This window comes from Pelophylax lessonae (assembly GCF_965119305.1).
Source record: "Pelophylax lessonae genome assembly, chromosome: 11".
Lineage (NCBI taxonomy): Eukaryota > Metazoa > Chordata > Amphibia > Anura > Ranidae > Pelophylax > Pelophylax lessonae.
Window position 1 is genome coordinate 52,239,232 of NC_138778.1, and position 24,858 is coordinate 52,264,089.

Here is a 24,858-nt window from a genome sequence, read left to right on the forward strand (position 1 = left end):
ATTTAAGGACACATTTGCATGGACGTTTTGTCACGATGTGAATCCCAGCGGCAGAACTCTTTGGATTTCTGCTGCTGGGGTTTACAGTTGTGAGCGGCTAGTTGTGGCCGCTGAACCCGTGACAGGTTGTTGGCAGCTGAAGCTATTCATGCTTGTTCACGCAGCAAGCGGTTTTCTGCGGTGATTGCACTTTGTGCGTTTCCAGTCACAATTACCGTAGGTGATCACTGGCTTTGACCAGATTTAACAAGCCTCTCGTTTTGTGAACTTTGCAAGTTGATTGCTCCACAGCACCTGCAGCAGAAGTCAATAATGGACTGTTTTACAGCCCAACTACAGCTTGTTATGAATATGTATTATGTATATTAGAATGTCTATAGTCTGACCACATTTCCAATTTAAGGCTAACTTCACATTTCAGCGTTTTCCAAAGGTTACAGTTGATTCCTATGGAACACGTGTTTTGCTTAAAACTGCACCTTAGATATGGCAAGCAGGATTTTAATGCTCCACACTTCAACACATATACATGAACAATGCCTTAGCAGTATGGACCTCTGATTTCAGTCAGGGTGGTGGTCACTAGGAACAGCCACTGAAAAAAGGGTCTGGTTGTTGCACTGGAATGAAAAACTGTGTCAAGTCTATTAGAATGGGATAATGAGAAGATATGTTCATTCTTCAGGTTCCTCTGGTTGTAGCAGCACCACATATGGGGGAGTTGCTCTTTTTTCTAAGCAGTCTTCGGCTTTGGGGGGTTGACTGGTGGTTGTCCCAGCAGCTTGAAATAGGAAACCAGTTGTTTAGGGACCTCTGCAAGAACAGCTTGAGTAAGAGCTTCTTTGGGTGCCTGGAAGATAAAGCAAGCAGTTTTGTGTGAATAGGAAATTTAGAATGGACTGAGACAGCTAGGCACTCTATGCCCATCTACAAACCCATGTTGTAGCATTAGGAGGTAGACTTCCTATGCCCATCTACAAACCCATGTTGTAGCATTAGGAGGTAGACTTCCTATGCCTATCTACAAACCCATGTTGTAGCATTAGGAGGTAGACTTCCTATGCCCATCTACAAACCCATGTTGTAGCATTAGGAGGTAGACTTCCTATGCCTATCTACAAACCCATGTTGTAGCATTAGGAGGTAGACTTCCTATGCCCATCTACAAACATGTTGCAGTAGGAGGTAGACTTCCTTTGCCCTTCTATGCCCATGTTTCAGAAGCAGGAGGAGGTAGACTTCCTATGCCCATTTACAAACCTATGATGTAGCAAGAGGAGGTAGACTTCCTATGCCCATCTACAAACCCATGTAGCGGCAGGAGGAGGAGGAGGTAGACTTCCTATGCCCATCCACAAACATACGTTGCAGCAGGGGTAGGTAGACTTCCCTTGCCTATCTACAAACCCTTGTTGCAGCAGGAGGGTGAGGTAGACCTCCTATGCCCATCTAAAAACACATTTTGCAGCAGGAGGTGGTAGACATCCTGTGCCCATCTAACCCATGTTGCAGCTGGAGGTAAACCTCCTATGTCCATCTAAAAACCCATGTTGCAGCAGAAGGAGATGGTAGACTTCCTATGCCAATCTACAAAGCCATGTTACAGTAGCAAGAGGAGGTAGACTTCCTATGCCCATCAACAAACCTATGTTGCAGCAGAAGGGGATAGCCTTCCTGTGCCCATCTACAAACCCATTTTGCAGCAGGAGGAGGTAGACTTCCTATGCCCATCTACAAACCCATGTTGCATCAGGAGGAGGTGGTAGACTTCCTATGCCCATCTACAAACCCATGTTGCAACAGGAGGAGGAGGTAGACTTCCTATGTCCATCTAAAAACCCATGCTCCAGCATGAGGAGGTAGACTTCATGGGAAGCAAGAATAAGTGTACCCAACAAAGTACCATCTACACTTTAGTTTTGGATAAGTTAGGGAAGGGTTCGATTCTCTGTCAGTCTTTTATTTCTCTTTGGGTTCTCATTGGTGACAGTTCCCCTTCACTTTCTCTTAGACACCCAACAGCAATAACTGACATTGATTTTAACTTTTCTACACCCCATCTAAAACTAGCCATCCCTGCACTTTGCTATTGGCTGATGAAACCACCATATAGGCCAATAGGAAGATATACTGGGTAGGAAGTCAGAACTCCACCATAAAAGCTTTGGTGTATATTTGCATAGCGCAATCCCCTTCATTTTGTGGATCCCGGGAAAAAGGGGTGGGGTGGAGCCTCTGAAGACAATCCAAGCATGTGAACACTTGCTCTATGGACCCGAACACCTATTAGGATATAGTACATAATGTATCAATGCACTGTACTGATGATGACCAACAAGCCTGAAAAAGCTGTATGCAGTTTGGAATAAATGGCTCTAGAATGATCGACTAGATCTGTAAAATATACCCGTGCTTCTGGATGTGCAGTTGGCTATAAGGGTGTAAAGGTATCAAGGTTTACTGGGAGTAACATGAAGGAACGTTTAAGTCACTGGGTATGACATGGAGGAACCATCAGATCAGGGTTACGGGCATAACATGGAGTTTTTAACCCTTTCCCACCCACAGTGGCTAAATCTTAAAGCAGCTCATTCCAAAAAATGAATAATCTGCACCTTTTTAATAAATTAATAATCCCCTCATTCTAATAAAGGAATATTCCCTTTATTTTGGGAGTTATGTGATGAATGAAACATGTGAAAAGCTTCTGTTCTGAAAGAAAAGTCTACTACTGTACCAATATATAAGGTAGTTTGTTTGGAGTATTGTTAGTGTGGTCTATATACGTGCCCGTGTTGTCTGTGTGTATTTGGCTGGCTTAACCTAAAACAGCATATAAACAAAGCGTTTAGGTCACAGAAAAAAGGAAGGTTATTTTGTCAGCAATAACATAGTGGGCTCTAAGTGAGGTGAACATAGACATTTATTTTGAAAAAATAGGAGATGTGGTAATAACATCCGTGCAATAAAGATGTCAGTGGGTACAATCAGTGTTGGGACAAGAAACAAGACATACATAACATGTGACAAACAGTGAAAAAAGCCGGCCGGCAAATTAATGTTGCATCAAGAATCTAAATAATCATATAACCAATCAAATGTTGGTTGCAAAAATGGTGATTCTTGAAGGGGCTCCTTGGGGGGGCTGTGGGTCGCCAGTGGGGCTGATGGCCGTACTGCACAATTATATTGAGTGTTGGATCCAGTGAGGTCACTCTTTTTTGTGCTATTAGTCTTTTCTATGACTTTATGGGGAGAGGGCTGGGGGTATCTCAGTCAGAGAGGCAGCTTTGGGGGAGACAGTATATGTTTAATGTTGCTGCCATGTGGTAAAGCATCAATCGTTTGGCATATAGGGTTCTTTGACGGGGACTAGGCAGAGATCTGACAATTGTCTTGATCACTGACGGTAAAATTACCGTTTCTTCACCCCTATCTTGTGACAGAGTGTCGCTCTACGTATTAGCCTTGTAGCTAGTATTGTTGTGGGGGGGTAAGAGGTGTTCAAGGGGACTTGTGCAGAGCAAAAACCGATCGGGTATGTGCCTCCGATTCCCGCTGACCGCGTGTAAGAAATGGCGGTTCAGTGCGGTAAGTGGTATCTCACTTGCTCTGACGGCCCTTCGGCCGTTTCTTCACCCCTGCTTTTAGGAGCACACAGTACCTCATAGACGAAGCTACGCAACAGGAAGCGAAACGCATCGACGTCACAGCCCGGCGGCACATCCCCTCACCACTCCTAACAGGCGACGGATCGCTCGGGAGAGCAGAAGCCGAAGGCAGCACGCACGGAGACCGGCAGCGGCAGGACACGAGTAATCGCTCTACGGACCATCTATGAGGTACTGTGTGCTAATACGTAGAGCGACACTCTGTCACAAGATAGGGGTGAAGATACGGTAATTTTACCGTCAGTGATCAAGACAATTGTCAGATCTCTGCCTAGTCCCCGTCAAAGAACGCTATATGCCAAACGATTGATGCTTTACCACATGGCAGCAACATTAAACATACACTGTCTCCCCCAAAGCTGCCTCTCTGACTGAGATACCCCCAGCCCTCTCCCCATAAAGTCATAGAAAAGACTAATAGCACAAAAAAGAGTGACCTCACTGGATCCAACACTCAATATAATTGTGCAGTACGGCCATCAGCCCCACTGGCGACCCACAGCCCCCCAAGGAGCCCCTTCAAGAATCACCATTATTGCAACCAACATTTGATTGATTATATGATTATTTAGATTCTTAATGCAACATTAATTTGCCGGCCGGCTTTTTTCACTGTTTGTCACATGTTATGTATGTCTTGTTTCTTGTCCCAACACTGATTGTACCCACTGACATCTTTATTGCACGGATGTTATTACCACATCTCCTATTTTTTCAAAATAAATGTCTATGTTCACCTCACTTAGAGCCCACTATGTTATTGCTGACAAAATAACCTTCCTTTTTTCTGTGACCTATACAGAATGCTTTGTTTTTATACTACTGTACCAAGCACAGATTCTGTTTTGACCTCTTTAAACTCTTCTCATGGTAACCTTCATGGTCAGTGGTGGAACTACCAGAGTCGCAAAAGTCGCACTTGCCAACAGGCCCTGGCGTTCTGCCACCGGGGGGACCCAGGAGGCAGGAAGGGGGCCTAAAGGAGCACTGCTTGTTCGATGATCCTCTTCGACTGGAGGCGAGCGGGCTGATCCCTGGGCAGAATGCAACTCTGCACTGAGCTGGCGGGCAGCCGTTCACTTTCCTGAGCCGGTAATGAGCTGGGAGCGGAGGGGAGCTGAATCTGAGCTGAAGCTCGGTGCTGGAGGGCAGCACCTTCACTGGAGAAGAAGCTGAGGGGCCCTGTGGGCTCAGGAGACCCAGAAAGGTCTGAGGAGGATAATGAAGAAAGACGTGCAGAGCCCCCCCTGATGCCACTTTTTCCTCCACCAGAGCTGTTCTAAGTACTGCGGTCCAGGAGAGGAGCTTCATGGGGGAGGAAGGAGTCAGCAGGTCACTCTTGGGGAGTGTCTCCAGGATAGGAGCTTGGGGTCACTGGGTGTGACAGGGAATCGGGGTCACCGGGTGCGACATGGGGATCAGAGTTACTGGGTGTAACGAAGCTACATTTGGGTCAATGGGTAGGACATGGAGGAACCATCATGTCAGGGTATGACATGGAGGAGCTTTTAACCCCTTCCTACCCACCGTGGGTCTTAAAGTCTTAAAGCAGAATTAAAACCCTACTATCCTTTACTGCACTGTTGGTCAGGGATGAGCACAGGTGTGTTCTGACACAAGTCCAAACTGTCCTGAGCTATCCTGCCAAAAAGCAGTCACTGTGGAAGAAAATCATAAGCAGCAGAAGCATGCCCCGCCCTGCAGCCACACGTGTTTATGGGGCGTAAATATATGTGGCTGCAGGGCAATGTCTCCGTTGCTCATCCCTAGTGGTGGTCAACTTGAAAATTACAAGGAGGTCCTCAAGTGCAGCCCCAACACTTTCAGAGGGGCGCACAATAGCAGTGCATTTCACACCTCAGTGCCCCTGTATTTTTTGGAGCAGATCACAACACTTGTAGTACAATAGTACCCAACATTAGAGTCAGTGAGTTCAATAAAAACCCCCAGCATGGCCAGGGCCAGAGGAAAAGGCCAGAGGGGCCCTTCATGGTCTCTTGCACTGGGGCCCTGAAGGTTCTAGTTACGCCTCTGTCCATGGTTGTATCTTTTTATATTTTTGATTGAGATGCACTGGTGTTAGGTTTTAAGTCCTCACTATGAGGACCAAATTCTGAGTACTTTATGAATCTGTGTAGAAGCAATGAAATGTAAATAGTTAATAGTATGTAAAACAATGACATTTGTGATCAAACTAAAGATCCCCTCATGCCTCTGTCTCTGGCAGTCATGCCTGTGGCTGTCAGTCTTGCAAAGCCTTACGGGATTTGTATTTTCACCACAGCTGGAGTGCCAAGGTTGCCTAACCCTGGACTATGCTGTCCCCTCTAAACACAAAACAGAAACAATAGGTCAGCTTACATTCTGAAACTGTCGGAAAGGCACAAACTGCACAATATCTCTGGCGGCTGCTTCCCCACTGGAGGCCTTCAGAACTCCATTGTCACCATCGAGAAATTCCATAGCTTTGAAATCGGCATTTCCTACCCCGATAATGATAATGGACAAGGGAAGCTTGGAGGCTTGGACAATGGCGTTCCTGGTATCATTCAGGTCTGTGATCTCTCCATCGGTGATGATGAGAAGGACAAAGTATTGCTGAAAAGTTAAAAGACAACAGGGTGAAAGAACATTAAAGTGAATCTAAAGCCAAAACTTTTTAAATGCCTTGTTTAAAAGTATGGTATGGTTAAAACTTTTGTAAGTTTTCTTGGCATCAAGAATAGATTCTCTTTATTTTTATGTCCTGTAGACACAAGATGAAGGAGAATCTCTTAAAAATAGGGTAATTTTTCCCTTATAACTGTGGTCTCCAGAACATTCAAAGATTTTTCCCTGTAAAAGATGGCAGGACATACCTCTCCTGCTGCTTGTGACATTGGACTCCACCATAATGTGGAAAGATCTGCTGAAAGCCACACTAACTTGACACTTCCTGGAGTGTCGATCTGCGTCCCCTTCTGACCTCCACCCATTACAGCATAAAGCAGTGATGTGGATGTCAACAGAAGGATCTTCTGCAGCTCTCTCTGGTTCCAATAGATCAACACTTACAGAAGTGTGTGTTTCCTTTGAGATTTCTCAGCTTATGGGCAGAGTTTGGCAGTCCAGGTAGCAGTAAAGGAAAGTCCTGTCTTAATTTACAGGTATTCCTTAATTTAAAAAAAATTCTACGGCAAAAAGGGTTCTATAGCAAAAGCATGCTGCTAAAACCTGCAATGATATCTGTACAGCCCAATGATAGGTATGCCTAATTAGCTTGACTATACTAAGCGGTCGTAAGAAGACCGACTGAGTGCGGTCATCTTATGTAATGTTACAAGGAATACTTACAGATGCCGTCTTCTGTTGTGCTGCAGATGCTGCAAACCTGGTAACATGATTGATAATGGGGGAGAAGTTTGTTGGCCCATACAGGCGGACCTGCGGCAGAGCCTGGCGGTATGCATCCACAACGCCTTGTACACCTGTGAAGGAAAGAAATAAGGTAGAACATTAACTTCCCTTAAACCCAGCTTATTTAAGTTTACCAAAAACTCTAACCTTTTCCAATTTTACTAACAACTATATGGATGCAGGGAAAAGTTAGAGCCTCTTCAATATTTTTTACCGTGGCACAGTCAATATGAAAAAGGGCCTATGGGAAACTCAATAGATTAATGGGCCTTCTGTGACATCTTACCTGGACAGTATGGATTAGTTGGATTGAAGTTTAAGGCAAATTCATGAGAGACCTGCAAGTACAATATACATTAAATTAGGCACGGCGGCAGGAGTAAAGGCCTTTGTCGACAGGCTTTACAGTGCATCCGGAAAGTATTCACAGCGCTTCACTTTTTCCACATTTTGTTATGTTACAGCCTTATTCAAAAATGTATTAAATTCATTTTTTTTCTTGAAATTCAAACCAATACCCCATAATGGCAACGTGAAAGAAGTTTAAACATTTTGCAATGCACTAAAAAAAAAAATAAATTATATATATATATATATATATATATATATATATATATATATATATATATATATATATATATATATATATATATATATATACACACACACATACATACATACATACATAAGTATTCACGGCCTTTGCCATGACACTCAAAATTGAGCTCAGGTGCATCCGGTTTCCACTGATCATCCTTAAAGAGGAAGTAAACCCTCCTCTGCAACCTTTACCTATTGGTAAGCCTTATCATAGGCTTACCTATAGGTACTGTAAATATCTCCTAAACATGCACCGTTTAGGAAATATTTACCTTACATGCAGCCAGTGACATCACTGGCGCATGCACTCTGAAGGAACGGCCGCTGGTGCTGTTCCTTCAGAGTCCCGTGCCGTGACCGTCGGCTCCTGTGCGCGGGAGTGACGTCACCACGGCTCCGGCCAATCAGATGGCCAAATGCCGCGATCCCGGAAGACGGGCGACTGAACATGTCGTCCGTCATAAAGGTAAGCGGGCGGCACGGCAGGGGCTCGTTCTAAGGCAAGTATTTCATAATGAGCTAGTATGCAATGCATACTAGCTCATTATGTGTTTCTCTTTCAGGTTGAAAAAAAATTGGAATGGGTTTACAACCTCTTTAAGAGGTTTCTACAACTTGGAGTCCACCTGTGGTAAATCAGTTGATTGGACAGGATTTGGAAAGGCACACACCTGTCTATATAAGGTCCCACAAATAACAGTGCATGTCAGAGCACAAATCAAGCCATGAAGTTCAAGGATTTGACTGTACACCTCCGAGACAGGATTGTATCGAGGCACAGATCTGGGGAAGAGTACAGAAACATTTCTAAAGCATTAAAGGTCCCAATGAGCGCAGTGGCCTCCATCATCATGGATGAAGTTTGGAACCACCAGGACTCTACCTAGAGCAGGCCACCAGGCCAAACTGAGCAATCAGGAGAGAGGGCCTTGATCAGGGAGGTGACTAAAAACCCAATGGTCACTCTGACACCGCTCCAGCGTTTCTCTGTGGAGAGAGCAGAACCTTCCAGAAGAACCACCATCTCTGCCGCCCTCCACTAATCAGGTCTGTATGGTAGAGTGGCCAGGTGGAAGCCACTCTCAAGTAAAAAAGGCACATGATAACTCGCCTAGAGTTGTCCAGACCATGAGAAACAAAATTCTTTGGTCGGATGAAACAAAAATCGAACTCTTTGGCCTGAATAGCAAGCGTCAGGTCTGGAGGAAACCAGGCACCGCTCATCACCTGGCCAATACCATCCCTACAGTGAAGCATGGTGGTGGCAGCATCATTCCATGGGGATGTTTTTCAGCGGTAGGAACTGGGAGACTAGTCAGGATCGAGGGAAAGATGAATGCAGCAAAATAATAAAATTAATGCATTTTGGAATAAGGCTGTAACATAATAAAATGTGAAAAAAATGAAGCGCGGTGAATACTTTCTGGATGCACTGTATGTAGTTTGTTCAGAACTGCTTCTCTTCCCATGTAAGTCAAAAGGAATAGAAAAGCATCTTGAAGAAAGTTTAGGTGGCTTAAAAGCAAGCCAGCTGCAAGTCAAATGCACCCTAAAAATTCAGAATGATTTCAGAAGCGTAAATTGATGAAAAAAAACAAAACAAACTGCATATGCCTATTGAAACAAACACAAAGCTCATTGAGACAAATCATATCTTTTTACAACAGATATCTCAGAGCTGTAGTAGTAAAACAGCAATCATTTTAGCTCACCATACACACTAGAAGTAGACTGTACATCTACTGTATACTCACTACCTGCTGCAGTTTTAGCCCAATGCTGTGGCTGTCAACTGCCAGCTCTAAGCCCAAGAACAGAGCGATCTCCTGGAGCAGAGAGCAGCTACTATCAGTCAACACTCTCCGCTCTGCCCCTCCAGCGCTTACTTCAGTGCCGGGCTGGGGTGGGCTCTCAAGAGAGGCTGCTATTCCAGTATCTGTGTAGATCCTGACATTACAGGGAAACAAAGAAAAAAGGGGGGAGCACTGGACTTTTTAGGAACTCAATTTTGCACAATTTATAATAAAAAAATATCACATCAAATTAAAAAAGCCTCAGAGGGATGAGGCTTATAAACACTATATTGTCAAAAGTATTAGGACGCCTGCCTTTACACACACATGAACTTTAATGGCATCCCAGTCTTAGTCTGTGGGGTTCAATATTAAGTTGGCCCACCCTTTGCAGCTATAACAGCTTCAACTCTTCTGGGAAGGCTGTCCACAAGGTTTAGGAGTGTGTCTTTGGGAATGTTTTACCATTTGTGAGGTCAGGCACTGATGTGGATGAGAAGATCTGGCTCGTAATCTCCGCTCTTATCCATCCCAAAGGTGTTCTATCGGGTTAAGGTCAGGACTCTGTGTAGGCCAGTCAAGTTCCTCAACCCCAAACTTGCTCATCCATGTCTTTATAGATCACTGACGTCAGAGGAAACGTGTAGGGAGGAGTTGAGACCTGTGACAACATTGTGCACTGGGCCACAGCGGCCATCTTGTTGGTTAGAAACGTTGGCTTTTATTCACATTGCCGATTACTGAATACATATGAGTGCAATATTTTTTTTATTAAATAAATCTTTTATTGGAAAATACTACACTATGCTGTGCTCCTTCCATCTTTCCTCATATGCTTTTGAGTGATCAAGAAAACTGTGGGTAGTGAAGGGGCACCCTGAGAGGAGGAGTGATATATCTTGGTGACATCAGTCAAGGATTACTTTGGATGAGGCTTTTCTGACCTTCCTTAGGAGGCCCACATCAAGGGGTGAGAGGCAGTGATAATGGGTGTTGGTGATGGCTATCCTTGGTTACACCCAGTCTCTCTTGGTGTGGAGTAGGGTTTGAACCACTTCTGATTCAGAGTCAAGAATTTTTTTTAAAGGACCGTCCCACCTGATTGGAATCTCTTTTAGCGCTGCACCCAAGTTTTAAAAAAGTCTGTTATGTTGTAATTCCAGCAATAACGTGTCAGCAGCTTTTTATGTGCGATTTATACCTAGTGCAGCCTTTTTTTTTTTTTCGATCAATTACAAGATCGATTTTTAAATCTCTTTTTTTTTTAATTGACCCCACAACTAATGTTTAAAAAAAAAAATCGTTTAGAACTAAAAACAACCTGACATGGTTTGTTTTTTTGCATAACATATGGAATGTCGATAATTGAAAGCCCACTAACGTTTCAGAAGTTGAACAATCGAGCAGATCAAATGCCTTTTCAAATATTTTTTTTACAGTGTATGGTCAGCATTAGTTTAATGGGAGTGGTTTCATAATTATCAACCAGCTGCTGCACTTGCAGAGCTCTAAGAAAAATTTCAGGATCTGCCTCTCTTTAGATGTGATTGCCTATTGGGAGTATCTCACCAAAAATGACATTTTTGTTGCAGGGGATACCAAAAAAAAACTGACTTGCATCTTAGGCGGACTTCTGGGAAAATCAGTGAGCCAATCACACAAGCAGAAAAAGATGTTTCTGGGGGGGTATAGGGTACACATTCTGTGTGCGGAACACCTCCAGGTAGCCATATTGCATTGCATTTTACAGAAAATTACAGCACTGCAGATTAAAAGAAAAAGATAATTTTTAATAACATTCATGTACATGTTGCAATTGTATAGGCTATATTATTTTCTTTTATTTTTTCCCCCACGAAAGTGGAATTACCCTTTAAGCAAGACAGATGTGGCTATATCATATCTTGGACACTCAACAGCCCAAAACTGAGCCAAAGCCTGCCTCTTTACCCAAACTGCAGTCCCAATATATGTGGTATATTATATCCAAAGATATAAAAATTAAAAAAGGAAGCTAAAAGTGTGTAAATCCATGATGCAAAGAGACAACTGCATTACTAATCTGTGTGATAAGAAAACTAAGGGGCAGTGTACATTGTGCTTCTATTGTGATTTTAGGACATTCTGGTTGCATCAGAAACCCATTAGCAGTATTACTCCTCAGGAGCGCAACTAAAAAATCATGGGTCTCCATAGCAAAATTTTGATGGGACTCTACGACTAACATTCTGTAGCAGCTGGCAGTATCCACTTTAACAATATGGGTCACTTATCTTAATAAAGCATGCCTAAATCAGGAGCAACATAGTCAGTACAACACAAGGGGCTAATGTGGTGGCTGTAGTAGCAATAACAACAACCATAAAAAATTTTATATTTTGGCAAAATTGTTGATGTTCTTGCTCACATTTACTCTATAACCCTAAGGCTACGTTCACATGTAGGCGTTTTTCAGCTCTAAGGATCAGCTCAAAAAATGCCCAACAAGACAAATCCTATTAATTTCAATGGCCCCTGTTCACATCTGAGCGTTCCGACACCTTGAGCAAAACACCCGACGCTCCAAAAAGTACATGAGCTTCTTTTTGGGCAGATTACAGGCGTTTTTGTTAGATGTCAATGCCTTCCTCCAAACGCCTATAAAAAACGCCTGGAAAACGCCTATAAAATAGCAACGCCTAGATGTGAACGTAGCCTCAATCAAACTTTTTTAAACTGGTTTGTAACTGCACTACAAACCTCAGCTGTATTAAAAAGTGTTGGCAGAGAAGACACTGCATTAGTCTTACCGGGTTAATTTCAGTCTGCATCAGAAGTTCAGAGGCCATTAAATCTACACTGCCAAGACAGCTAAGCAAATGCTTCTAAAGCTGGCCATACGCTCATTCAATTTTCTCAGTGGGTAGCCGTGTCTGCCATCTTCCTCCTGCCATCCCTTGGTTGAAAAATCGAATGAGCCGGGGAGAATAAATGTTGACTAAACAGCAGCTGCATCCAATCAAATGCAGCGGCTGTTTGGGTATTTTGACAGCTGTCTGGACCATCTCTCAAAATACAATAGCTGCAGTGGGAGATTGTTTCATCCAAGCTACTGATGGACACAGATGGCCCAATCTGTAGGCTGAACAAAAAAGAAAAAATCGAGTAGTGTGTGGCCAGGGTTTACTACACAGATAGATCCTAAGTTCTATCTTCAGCCCTTCTATACAGGAAACTTCAGATTAACAGCCACCCTAATGGTGCCCTGTTCTATGCCAGGCCCCACAGCAGTCATGTGGACTGCTATGGCTAGGGTTAAACCGTTGCTGCTCACTGGTTTTGGCAATGACAAGAAATGAGATATCCAATATGTGTTATGCTTTTTTTGGGGGGGGGGGGGGTTCTAGTTCCATCTTACCTGCCAATTTGGAGGAACCTGAGCACCAAATCCAAATGCTGGAAACAGTTTGTCCCTGAAAAAATACATCAAAACTTAGAGGAATAAATGTAAAAGTTTTACAGTTTTAAATATACAGACATTTGAACGGTTGGCCTCGATTGTTCTCATTTACAAAATATGGAAAATTTGAAGCAGTTAGTCAGGCTATCCATTTAGAGTTGAATGATGCAGGAGAAGAGGAGACCAAGGGGGCAAATGTCTCCTAAGGTCTCCTGTATACAACGTGTGCAGTAACCTAAAAACTCCATCTAAAAGCGATATTTTAGCTACTTATGGAAACAGATAGTCAGCACCTGACTTTTTTCATGGCTCTTCCAATAGCGAGATCTCTCTGTCATACAGTAAAATGTCAGTTTCCTTCCACCTGAAAGTTTTGGCTGCTCCCACCAACTTTTGTGTTGTAGCTCCTTCAGTTACATTATCCGTAATAGTAAAAATAAAAATCCAGTAGGGATTCTGGGAACCCTTCATAATGGGCACAGCTGGTATTTATACACTGAGATCTCACCAACAGAGTCTCAGGCTGCATTCACACCTGAGCATATCGTTTTCAGGCGTTTTTGTAGGTGTTTTTGCAAGCGCTTCTCTGGGGTTTGTTGGGCGTTTTATGAGCATTTTTTGGGGCGTTTGGATTTATGTAAAAAAAAAATGGGTGAGTTAAAAAGGGGTGGGGACCACCTGTGTGTTTGAAAAACACCAGTGAAACGCAGATAACGGCAATTTAATGCACTCCTATGGGACCAGAACAGCTCTTGATCAGCCCAAAAAGAAGCTCCTGTACTTTTTTGAGCTACAGGCGTTTTGCTTCAGCGGACAAAACACTCAGATGTGAAAAGGGGCCATTGAAATTAATGGGATTTTAATTGTTGGGCGTTTTGAATTTTCACAGATGAGCGTTTTATGGGCTGAAAAACGCTCAGGTGTGAACAGGGCCTCAGAGATAGAAGAAATAGTCAAGGTGTTGGAACTCCCAGCATCTACCAAACAAATTAAATATGTTTTTGGTGGACTGATTCTTTAACAACTGGAGTTTTGTTACAGCTGTACATGTTACCTTGTCCAGCGATGGGTCTCTTTTGTTATATCAGCCATCCTTGCTTCTTATAGGATATGTTCATCTTTGGGAACATGTTAAATTTCACCCATTTTTAGGGTGGAACAGGTAACATTCCCAGTGCTGAGGCCGCTGCCCGATCCCTTTCCCATCCGTATAACCGCAGTACAGGAGAAGTTCACCATACTAGCTATCACTTTTTAAAAATCAGTGAGGCCGTGCGAGGCTCCGCCCACAAAGCCGCGTCAGTGATTCACACAGCTAAGTGTGTGAATGAACTACAAGCCCCGACATCCTTTGCGGTTGTCGGCTTGTAGTTCTCAATGAACTACCACGCCACTGTGGAGCTCTGTGGTGGTTCATTGATTCTTCCCATCAGGGAACATCTGCTTGCCCGTACGAAATGTACAGGCACACTGATACACTGACAGATCTGCATGAGATCTGCATGGCAATAGTGATTTGCCGTTTGTGCAATGCTTTACAGGCGACGAAAATAAAAATAAAAAAAGGAATAAATAATAAATGCACATGTTTTTTACCTGCAAAAAATGTGGATTATTTTTTTTCTAAAAAGTGAACTTATACTTTAAGTAAATCATCACAACAGACTTACGTGTCGTAATCCTGGACCACATTCCCCACACACCAGATCGCGGTCAAGTACTCATTCACTCCATTTGGGCTAATAAAATGCAGCGAGTCAGGTGATTTAGGATCCCCATTGGAACCAGTGAAATCTATACCAACCTGAAATTATCAAATAGAATGCATTACACATTACTGTTCTTTGCATAATTATACAATGCCTGCATAGAAGCAGTTTTATCATGTATACCACAGTTTAGTTCTAGATAAAGAAATTGGTTATATTTATCAAGACAAATTTTGACGTATTTACAATTGCCTCTCCGTTTCTTAAAGCAAAGTTCTATCTGTTTTTGTGTTTATTAAAAGTCAGCAGCTAATACTCTCTCAAACCTCTCTAGTGGTTCTCTACCCCTCTCTCCACTCCCTCTTAACCCTCCCCTCCCCCCACCCCACCTACACCCCATCCCCCCCCCCTTTTGTAGATGCATTTTGATAATCTGAGAGTTCCCCCCAGATCTTAGGATTCCTGTTCATTACCTTTGTATGCCAAAAAAAAAAACTCAAAATAGGTTTAAAAAATAAAATTAGTGCGGCCACGGGGCCGGCGGGAGCCTCAGTTCACTCCCTCCTCTCCCCGGCATCTCTAGTGTGGGCACCCGGTTGTGACAGCTTGCATCTTCACAGTCGGGTGCACACTGCGCAGGCGCAAGTCACGCTCTGCGTCCCGAGTGGACCGGCAATCTTCTGGGACCTGTGACGTGCCCCAGAAGATTGCAAGGAGGGTGGGGGGGGAGAGAAGAACTTCCGCTCAAGACGCCTAGGCGGCCCAAACAGAAGAGGGAGCGGGTACATGTCAAATCTAGGTACCCTCCCCCCCCCCCCAACATAAAAAAAAAAAAAAGACATGCCAAATGTGGCAGGCACGTTAGGGGGGTCAGGAGGCCTTAAAGAGGAAGTTACATTTTTGGGTGGAGCTACGCTTTAGGCCAGCAAGGTTGCGTTATAGCAAGTTATCTTATCTCTTAAACCAGGCACCTGGAATTATTTGTTGTCAGAGCGAATCTTGCCAAGATCATTGAAAATTATAAGAAGCCATGCTGAGTGTGTCAACTCAATCAATGCATCATCGTGACTGGCAAATTAAGCAGAAGAGGAAAGATTTTTTTTTCGTTCCTAATCTTGACAAGCACAACTATGACATGACAAATTGATGACAGTTCCTACTTTGTGTAATGTTTCCACATGTATGACAGAGACATATGCACCCCTATAATATTTAATTATTCTGAAACTGCACTGGGGGTTTCGTTAGGTCTAGCTGCAAATAGCACTTTGCTGTGCGCTAATAAATTTAAAGCCCATTTTTTAGGCAAAAATCTCTATCCTCTCCTTTCACCCATTCAACGTTTTAAAAAAAAAAAAACTACCTTCCTTCTATGGGATTTTTTTACTTCCCTAATTCCAATGCCTGTGTCACTCCTTCGGGGATTGATGACCGGTGGATCCAGTAACTATCTGTGACTGAGCCGACCAGTCAACTTTTTGTGGCGCCATTCCTCTGAACCCTGAGAGGACCCCACTGCTAGACAGGCAAAAGTAGATGGTCATAACACCAAGGCATGCACACGGACACCAAAACAAGGATCCTTCTCCTCTGAAGTGAAGATGACAGAAGTCACGGGACCCAACATGTCATGTGTTCATGTATTAAACATGTACACTTTGTGTTTTTAGAGTTTTAATTTGATCTATTTCAGTCTTTATGCCCAGAGATCAGCTTGAAGTAAAAAAGAAATATCGTTGTCCCATCAACTGCATTGCAAGAAAAAAAGTCAACTTTTTATATAGAGTGCATATGTAGTCTTTGCTCTGGATGTCAGTTATGACGAAACACAATGGGCAGAGCTAACGCACGTGACATTGCCACGCCTGTTTAAAATGTTTGGGACACTTGCAATGTTGCTCGGAAACGTTACATATGCACAGAACTGTTTTATGGCTTTACATAAGAGTTGTTTTATATACTTTGGTTTTAATAAAGTATTTTATGGATTTACACTATTTGGGCATTTCCATTCTGATTTCATGGTGGAGTCTCGTAAAAAATAATGGTTGCCATGCATATGTATTATACATCTGGGAATAGTCGATTCCCTAAAGTAGTGACGATTCACGCGGTGACCATGGAATACGTCTCAATAAGATTTTTTCCATAACACAGTAGTGTTAGATTATTGGATTGCTCCAGATGTGTTCTCCTCCTTTATAACCCACTATAATGCCAATTCCTTGAGTTTTTCCTTGACACACGTCCTTGACTCTAATGAGCTGGTCTTTTTGGATTTAGTTCTATCCCATGACCATCAAACTTATTTCCAGGAACCATAAGCCTACCAGCGGAAATTCTTACCTCCACTTTCCCATCAGCCACCAACCGGCATGGAAAAACAATATCCCTAGTATTATTGGATTGGGACTGTGACTTTCATTGTACATACACAACGTGGACTTTAATTCTTTTACTTTCATGTTTTTTTGGTTTTCACTATTGCATTGAGTTTATATATTCTTTGCATATTTTTATTATCAGCGCTGCTAATTATTTTTACAAATATACACACAGTATATAGTAATCACAAATATAAGGAAATATATACACAAACCCCTTTAGGAATCGTAAATTAGCTTAACTGTTATGCAATTACTTACAGTAAAGTTGATTTGGCAGCCACCCATCACATAGTCCAGGAATGAATACTCCACATCTATCTACATAGAGAACAACCATCTTTAGACATCAATATATGGCCAACACAATTATGCAGTAAAAAAAAAATTTGAAAGATCTTTCTGTGGGTCAATTTACTGATTGTCACAGATGGACAGATTAGCTTCAATGCAATATCACACCCACAGACCAGCTTGTCCCTCAAAGATATTTCTGGTCCCTAGTAGCAACCACAGACTAGCCAATACCTTAGCAATAGTACTGGTCTTTAATAGCACCCAGAGACTAGCTTGTCCCTCAGGGATGCTTCTGGTCCCTAGTAGCACCCAGAGTCCAGCTTGTCCCTCTGTGTAATTTTGCTGGTCCATAGTAACCCGACAATGGACAGAGATTAGAATTTCTGAATCCTAACTATTGCACTTAAACATAGCCCAAATGTGCCGATACACTCGGGTCAGTAGCAATATGCCAGGATCAGGTGATTTCTTAAAAGAAGCACCACCACACAGTATTGTTAAAATTGTCACAGAAAGGCCAACACATCCACCCTGGTCACCCCTGTTCTGCTTATTTCTGGTCCTGGTGTCACTGAGACACACAGCGAAAGGAAATCTCTGCAGTGGAGTCATCAAGCAGCAGTAAGAATCTGACAGTGGTTGTAACCCTTCCTTCTTCCATTCAAAAACTGAAATAAAATTCTGGTTTGAGTTTAAATTAAAATACAATTTGTGGAGAAAAACATTGTTAAAGAAGGAAGGAAAAATAAAAAATAAAAAAAAGTTAATAAAAAACTTACTTTACAAGACTTGACTCGAATAGTCCCAGAGTTTTTGTAGCTCTTCTTCTTCTGCTTTTTTTGGGGATTAATACATTCAAATTCCACCTATACAAAAATCACATTTCACAAACATTTGACATCAAATATGAACCAAATATTGCTGTCTGGTTTAGGCATCTCAGTAGGTTCGCAACCATAGCCAACCCCATCCATAGTGATTAACAGCAGAAAGAGTTTTGAGAGCTACAGACTTTTCCAAACAAGCATGCAACAAGAGCAGCGATTAGCCATTGTGATACACCCAAGGCTGGATTTATATTCTGTGCCCCCCAGACCAGTTATCTTGTGCTGCCTTTCTCCTAGCCTGATTGGCAAGGCTAGGGATGGACAGGATGAAAGAGATAGTCTTGTCCACTCTATGAAATCCAGCTTCTCTCAACTATTTTAATTATCAAGAAACACTTAATGTCTCAAGTAACCCTTGCTAAAAATATACTGTACCTACAGCTTACTGCACATTAGCATGATCAGTAAGTTGCAGATATAATAAAGAATGTGAAATACTTAGCATATTAGACAATCAATCAAAGAATATGAGTTCTTATCTTAATACCCGACACCTACTTGACAAATCATGAAATGAAAGCAATATTAGTGGCTGGAAAAGAAATGCATACACTAAAAATTGTAGCATCCCTTTATTATGGTGGTCAATAGGGGAAGGGGCTCACTTTACATTGGTGATCAGTGGGAGAAAGGGCCAGTTTACATTGGTGATCAGTGGGAGAAAGGGCCAGTTTACATTGGTGATCAGTGGGCGAAAGGGCCAGTTTACATTGGTGATCAGTGAGGGAACACCCCCCTTTACATTGGTTGTCAGTAAAAGACTGGTTCACTTTACACTAGACGTCAGTGGGAGAAGAGGCCCACTGTACCTTGTTAGTGGAAGAAGGCCTCAATTTACATTGTTGGTCAGTGGAAAGAGGGCTCACTTAACATTGGTAGTCAGTGGTAGAAAGGCCCCTTACTTTGTTGGCCAGTAATGGTGGCCAGTGGAACAAGGGCCCTCTTTATATTGGTGGTCATTGGAAGGAGGATTCCCATTACAGTAGTGGGCAGTGGCAGAATAGCCCTTCTTACATTAGCGAACAATGGGACAGTTTGTTGATGGTCCATCGCAGAAGGGTCCACTTTACATTGGTGGTCATTGGGAGAAGGTTTCATTGTATATTGGTCAACTTCGGGAAGAGGGTCAACTTTACATTGGTCTTTGGTAAAAAGTGTCCTGTTACATAGGTGGCCAGTGGAAAAAAACTGCTGATTCATATTGGTGTTCAGTGTGCAGACTGTCCCCATACAGACAGCTAAGATTATTGGCGTTCGTGGTTACTTACCTAGGAGACAGGAGGAGAGGCTTTACTAGCCCTGCTCGCTCTGCCAACTGACACTGATGCCAAATCTATGCAGGCACCCTTAGAGGGAGATTAATCTAGGACAACATTTACTGCTTAAGAAACCCCAAGCAACTTTAGAAGAGACCCTGGTTTAATAAGGCTGACCCAGTCAGCAACAAGATGTTCAGGTGGCTGTGGGCCTTTTCTGGCAACCTTGACTCCCTAGGCCAGTGATGGCGAACCCTGGCACCCCAGATGTTTTGGAACTACATTTCCCATGATGCTCTTGCACTCTGCAGAGTACATGAGCATCATGGGAAATGTACTTCCAAAACATCTGGGGTGCCAAGGTTCGCCATCGCTGCCCTAGGCCAAGACCCATGTTGGTTATGCAATAATCCAGCCCTGGATGCATCTATAGCAGAGTAGGAGATAAGTAGCAAAGTTATTTGATTGTGAATAAAAACATTAAAGAGAGCTCACCGGAGAACCTCCTCCTGCTTTCTGCAGCTGAGACAAGTTAGTCTCAAATATCCCTATCAAGTCATGTGAGCCATCGCTATCATAATCTGTACAGTGAACCTAGAGAAAGAGAGGCACGCAGTGAGAAGAGGTTATAGGGCTCACCGGCTGCTCCTGAGCTCCCAGCAGCTTGGAAGTGACGCACTCGAATTCTCCTATGAGATCGGAGCTGGAGCTGTCATCGTGATCGCTAACTGAGACCTGACATTGAAACAGATACAGAAGTCCAGACACAAAGTTTTTAATTATTGGTACATTCTAGAGTTTTCAAAAAACGAACCACCAGCATGGCCATTCACGGTCACAGCTAAAGCTCAACCCAGTGCTAGAGGCTGCGACTGCCTGACTACCAGATGAAGTGCTGGTTCCAAGGCAGGCGTCACTCTTGTGTATGAGGTTGTACACTGCTCTGCCCTGGAATCAGCCCTGCTTCAACAAGTCAGGCCAGGGAAGCCTCTGGAATTGGATGGAGGTAGAGGCTGTGATAATTTTCCCAAAAGATTCTCACATTTAAAGTCGTTCATTTATCAATCAGTCTGATGCAGTTTGATTTTTTGTTTGGTTTCTTTAACTATCTTCATCCCTCCTAGCAAAGCTGCTTACTCATTAATTGCTTGACGTCTAACAATTTAGGAGTGAAGATCTCCTCTGGGCAGTCCTTGATAATGGATCACATGACCAAAGCCAATGCGTTGGCCATGTGGTCTCTAGTGAAGGGCTGACCGCATTGTTCCAGCAGAGTTAATAGACTGCTCTAGTCCTAATGACGCAACCCCAAGCCCTTTCAACAGAGAATCAGCAATGGTCACATGATTTACCACCTGAAGATGCTATTCCCATTGCTATAAAATGGGTATAGGTCAGCAGAAGTGGAAGTGAAGGCAACAATTTTACAATTGTTATCCCCTTTAAAGTGGAATTTCACTTTCCCAATCAGCGTTGATTATTTTTAATCCTTACGCTGCCAGCATTAGTAAATAGATAGGAAAGTAGATCATATTTACTTATTTTACAGTTTTTTTTTTCTTTTTACCTTTCTTTTGTTACTTTTTGACTTCTTGCCTAGACAAATTATGTCATACATCCCAGTAGTCTTCGGGGGGGTTTTTCTGCCAAGCACACTCTTTTGCAGGCATACTTGAGATAAGGGCAGATGGTTTGCAGGAAGTAAATGCTACGAATCAGTTGCCCTTCCTCAAGATGGCAACGTCCAAAAACGATTTCTATGGGGTTGTTTTTCAAAGTGATTTCTCGAGAAAATATAAAGCATGGAGACATGGATGGATGGGGGAGTTTGCTTAGAATATTAAAAATGAATTTAATAGTGTTTTTTGGTTTGTGGTCCTCAGATGCAGTGAAAATCCATTTTAAAAGGCGATGTATAGTGTTTCTGAGAAGATGTTTATCTACCTTGTTTGGACCCATAAATGGCAGAGAGGAGGTTGACTATCAGCTAGGACTGCTCAAAGGCAGTTTCTTTTTTTCTGCCTAGTGTCCTACTCCTGTAGGTGGCAATATAACCCAATGGTCCAGAATAAGAAGGAGCTGTGTCCGTCAATGAACGTAAGAGAAATTTAATTTTTTTAGTCAGCTAAGGCCTATTTTACACAAGTGTGATTTCAGATGCGACTTGAGTTGCACAAGTCACATGAAAATACAAATCACATTGTTTTCAATGGTGCCTGTTTGCACCAATGTAGCACAGGACTGCACGATTTTTAAAAAGTGCTACTTCTATGCTATTCCAGAGCAGATTTGGCCTCAGAATATGCAAAACAAATTCAAAATGCAACCAAGTCGCACTACATAACCGTATTGAAAATTTAATCAAATCTCCGCCGCAGTTATGTGAACCAAAGCTAAAAATAAAATCCTACTTATGAATATTTTGTTTTTACAATAGGTAGACCTCACCACCGACCAGACTCTGTTTAGTTGGACTGTTTCAGTCCTGAACGTACTAATTATGGATTGAAAAAATGCTAAAATTTATCAAGACATGCATCAAACTGACTGATAAAAAATTATTAAAAAGCTATATTTCTATAGTACACCATATCTACAATCCATTGGGCAAGTTGATTGTGCATACCCATAAACACTAATGTTTTTTAAAGCAATAGAAAAAGTAGAAAAACATTTTTCTCTAAAGATATATCATTCTTATCTGTCTCATGAGCTGCTGATCTTCGTTCTCTTCAGGAGCTATGGAGCGTGCAGAACCCTTTTATCCAACACACTTCTGGGAGTGTCAGATTCCTAGCCCCCCGTTGAACCCTGTGGTTCGTTTCCATGGGCAACAATCCCCACAGGACCTAAAAGTGGCTGGAGGAAGGAACCACAGCGCTCGGGAGGAAAGGAGAAATCCATCACTCCCAGAAGTGTGTAGAAAGAGGATCCTCTAAGCCCTGTAGCTCCTAAAAGGAGTTAGGATCAGCCGGAAAGGCATGTATACAATATACATTACCAAAAGTATTAGGACACCTGCCTTTACACACACAAACTTTAATGGTATCCCAGTCTTAGTCCATAGGGTTCAATATTGAGTGGGCCCACCCTTTGCAGCTTCAACTCTTCTGGGAAGGCTGTCCACAAGGTTTAGGAGTGTTTATGGGAATGTTTGACCATTCTTCCAGAAGCGCATTTGTGAGGTCAGGCACTGATGTGGACGAGAAGGTGTTCTATCAGGTTGAGGTCAGGACTCTATGCTGGCCAGTCAGGTCCATAAAGACATGGATGAGCGAGTGTGGTGGAGGAACTTGACTGGCCTGCACAGAGTCCTGAACTCAACCCAATAGAACACCTTTAGGATGAATTAGAGCAGAGACTTCAAGACAGACCTTCTCTCCAACATCACAAATGTGCTTCTGGAAGAATGTTCAAACATTCCCATAGACACACTCTTAAACCTTGTTGACATCATTTCCAGAAGAGTTGAAGCTGTTATAGCTGCAAAGGGTGGGCCAACTCAATATTAAACCCTACGGACTAAGACTGGGATGTCATTAAAAAGGTCATGTGTGTGTGTAAAGGCAGGCGTCCCAATACTTTTGGTAATATAGTGCATCTTCTTTATTAGGAAATTCTTTACACATTTAAAATTTAGCAGCAGGTTCACTTTATTCACACATCCCACATGGAGCTGGAGACATGCAAGTTTCTGGGGAGACCCGTTTTAGTGGAATATCTGGATACAGATATATTGGTTCCCAATAAGGCTTTAAACTCCACCAAGGTCTCTTCTACCAGCCGCCCGATTTCTTTTTTTGTGGACTTTGGTCAGCATTGGCAGCCTATGTGTACCCCTCATAAACAGGACACCAGTTGCCGATTCCTTTAGACATCATGTATACCAAAACTACATTTTTTTCCAACTGCAAATTTTATATACATACATGACCAGATTGTTCAAGGGGTGTCCAATTTGCAGCCCATGACTGCGATCCAACAGAAAATCACAAACTTACTTACAAAAATGTTGATTTTTGGGGGGAATTTGTAAAATTGTGATTACACTTAGTGAAAAATATGAAAGATGTTACGCTGAGTAAATGGATACTAAACATGTCATGCTTTAAAATTGCTGACACCTAAACATTTTTTTACTTTAATGCAAGGAATGCATTAAGGTAAAAAATCTTTAAGCTTTACAACTACTTTAAGTGAGCCTGTTCATGTTAAGTCCTGAGTCATTAGGGGACTTGTAAATCACTGCAAAAAGCACTGCAGAAATGGATCAAAAGCAAACTGCATTAGGTATGAACCAAGCCTTAGGGCTCTTTCACACTGTGTGTCCATCGGACGGACTCCGTTTATCTCAGCAGGGGGAACGATCCGCCGATCCCCCACTGAGCAGGAGAATGACAGCTGTTCTCCGCACTGTGTACGGAGACACAGCTGTCAGAGCCCCATACATCTCGGTCCGTTCTCATCCAATCCCATCCGATCCGCTGGACGGATGGAAAATATGGTTTCATCCGTCCAGATTTGACTGATTGGATGTCAGCAGACATGTCTCCGCTGACATCCGATGCCCCATAGGGATGCATGGGGGGGGGGGGGGGGGGGGACTGTTCAGATCCACCAAAAAAACTGACAGGCGGATCTGAATGGTCCGCCTCTGTGAAAGGGGCCTTATAGGACTCTTTGGGATTGATTTAATTCAATACAAAAGTGCACGACAGCCCCAGATTAGTTTGCATATCGCAATGAGAACTGTCAATTCGGACAGGAAATTGTATCGCACAGGTGTAACACCCATGTGATCCGATTCTGGTGCGGACAAAAAAAAGGGTCCTGCACCACTTTAGTCCGAATACGATGTGAATTCAGGAGTGCGAACTGACATTCTGACATGAATCGGATCGCATAAGTGTGAACCACCATGCGATCCTATTCTGCTGCAAACCCAAAAAAGGGTCCTGTGCGTGTTTGTGCCGAATCCGATGTAAAATTCAGCCATACTATCTGTATGGCTGAATTTGAATCGCACAGACATCGCATGTGACTTGCAGAGCAATGCAAATCACATGCGATGTCTGACATCGCTATAGTGTGAACTGGCACTTATACCTATGCAGTTTGCTTTTGAACCATTTCTGCTGTGCATTTTTAATGCTTTTTTTTGTCAATTTGTTGTTGGGCATAGTCTAAAAACCTAAAAACACACTACATGCTTTTCTGCAGCTTCTCCACTGAAGTTAAATGAACCAAAAATGAACAGTTTTGGAGTTTAAAAAAGTCCCTGACCCTTTCCAAAAACATTAAAAAAAGCATAGATGTGAAAATGTCTCTTAATTAACTGAAATGCGTTTCTGCAAAAAGCGCTAAAAAAAAAAATGCATAGGTGTGAACCAGGCCCAAGTCTCAAAACTTCACTATAGTCAGTGACT

General features: G+C 42.7%; 1 protein-coding gene across 2 annotated transcripts in view; it reads right to left on the minus strand.

The window, feature by feature from the left end:
- Positions 1 to 368: 368 nt before the first annotated feature.
- The window catches only part of CPNE1 (copine 1), an 85,123-nt gene continuing 60,633 nt past the window's right edge, over positions 369 to 24,858 (minus strand). The window contains exons 8-16 of one of the 2 annotated variants that reach the window (XM_082271322.1): positions 19,928 to 20,026; positions 18,069 to 18,155; positions 17,254 to 17,313; positions 14,570 to 14,703; positions 12,858 to 12,912; positions 7,354 to 7,405; positions 7,005 to 7,138; positions 6,033 to 6,269; positions 369 to 850 (exon numbers count right to left, since the gene is read on the minus strand). In XM_082271322.1, coding sequence (XP_082127448.1) covers positions 734 to 850; positions 6,033 to 6,269; positions 7,005 to 7,138; positions 7,354 to 7,405; positions 12,858 to 12,912; positions 14,570 to 14,703; positions 17,254 to 17,313; positions 18,069 to 18,155; positions 19,928 to 20,026 — 975 coding nt within the window. In that variant the 3' untranslated portion in view covers positions 369 to 733. Of the gene's footprint in view, positions 851 to 6,032; positions 6,270 to 7,004; positions 7,139 to 7,353; positions 7,406 to 12,857; positions 12,913 to 14,569; positions 14,704 to 17,253; positions 17,314 to 18,068; positions 18,156 to 19,927; positions 20,027 to 20,071; positions 20,168 to 24,858 lie in introns of both variants that reach the window. The other variant, XM_082271323.1, reaches the window with a different exon arrangement.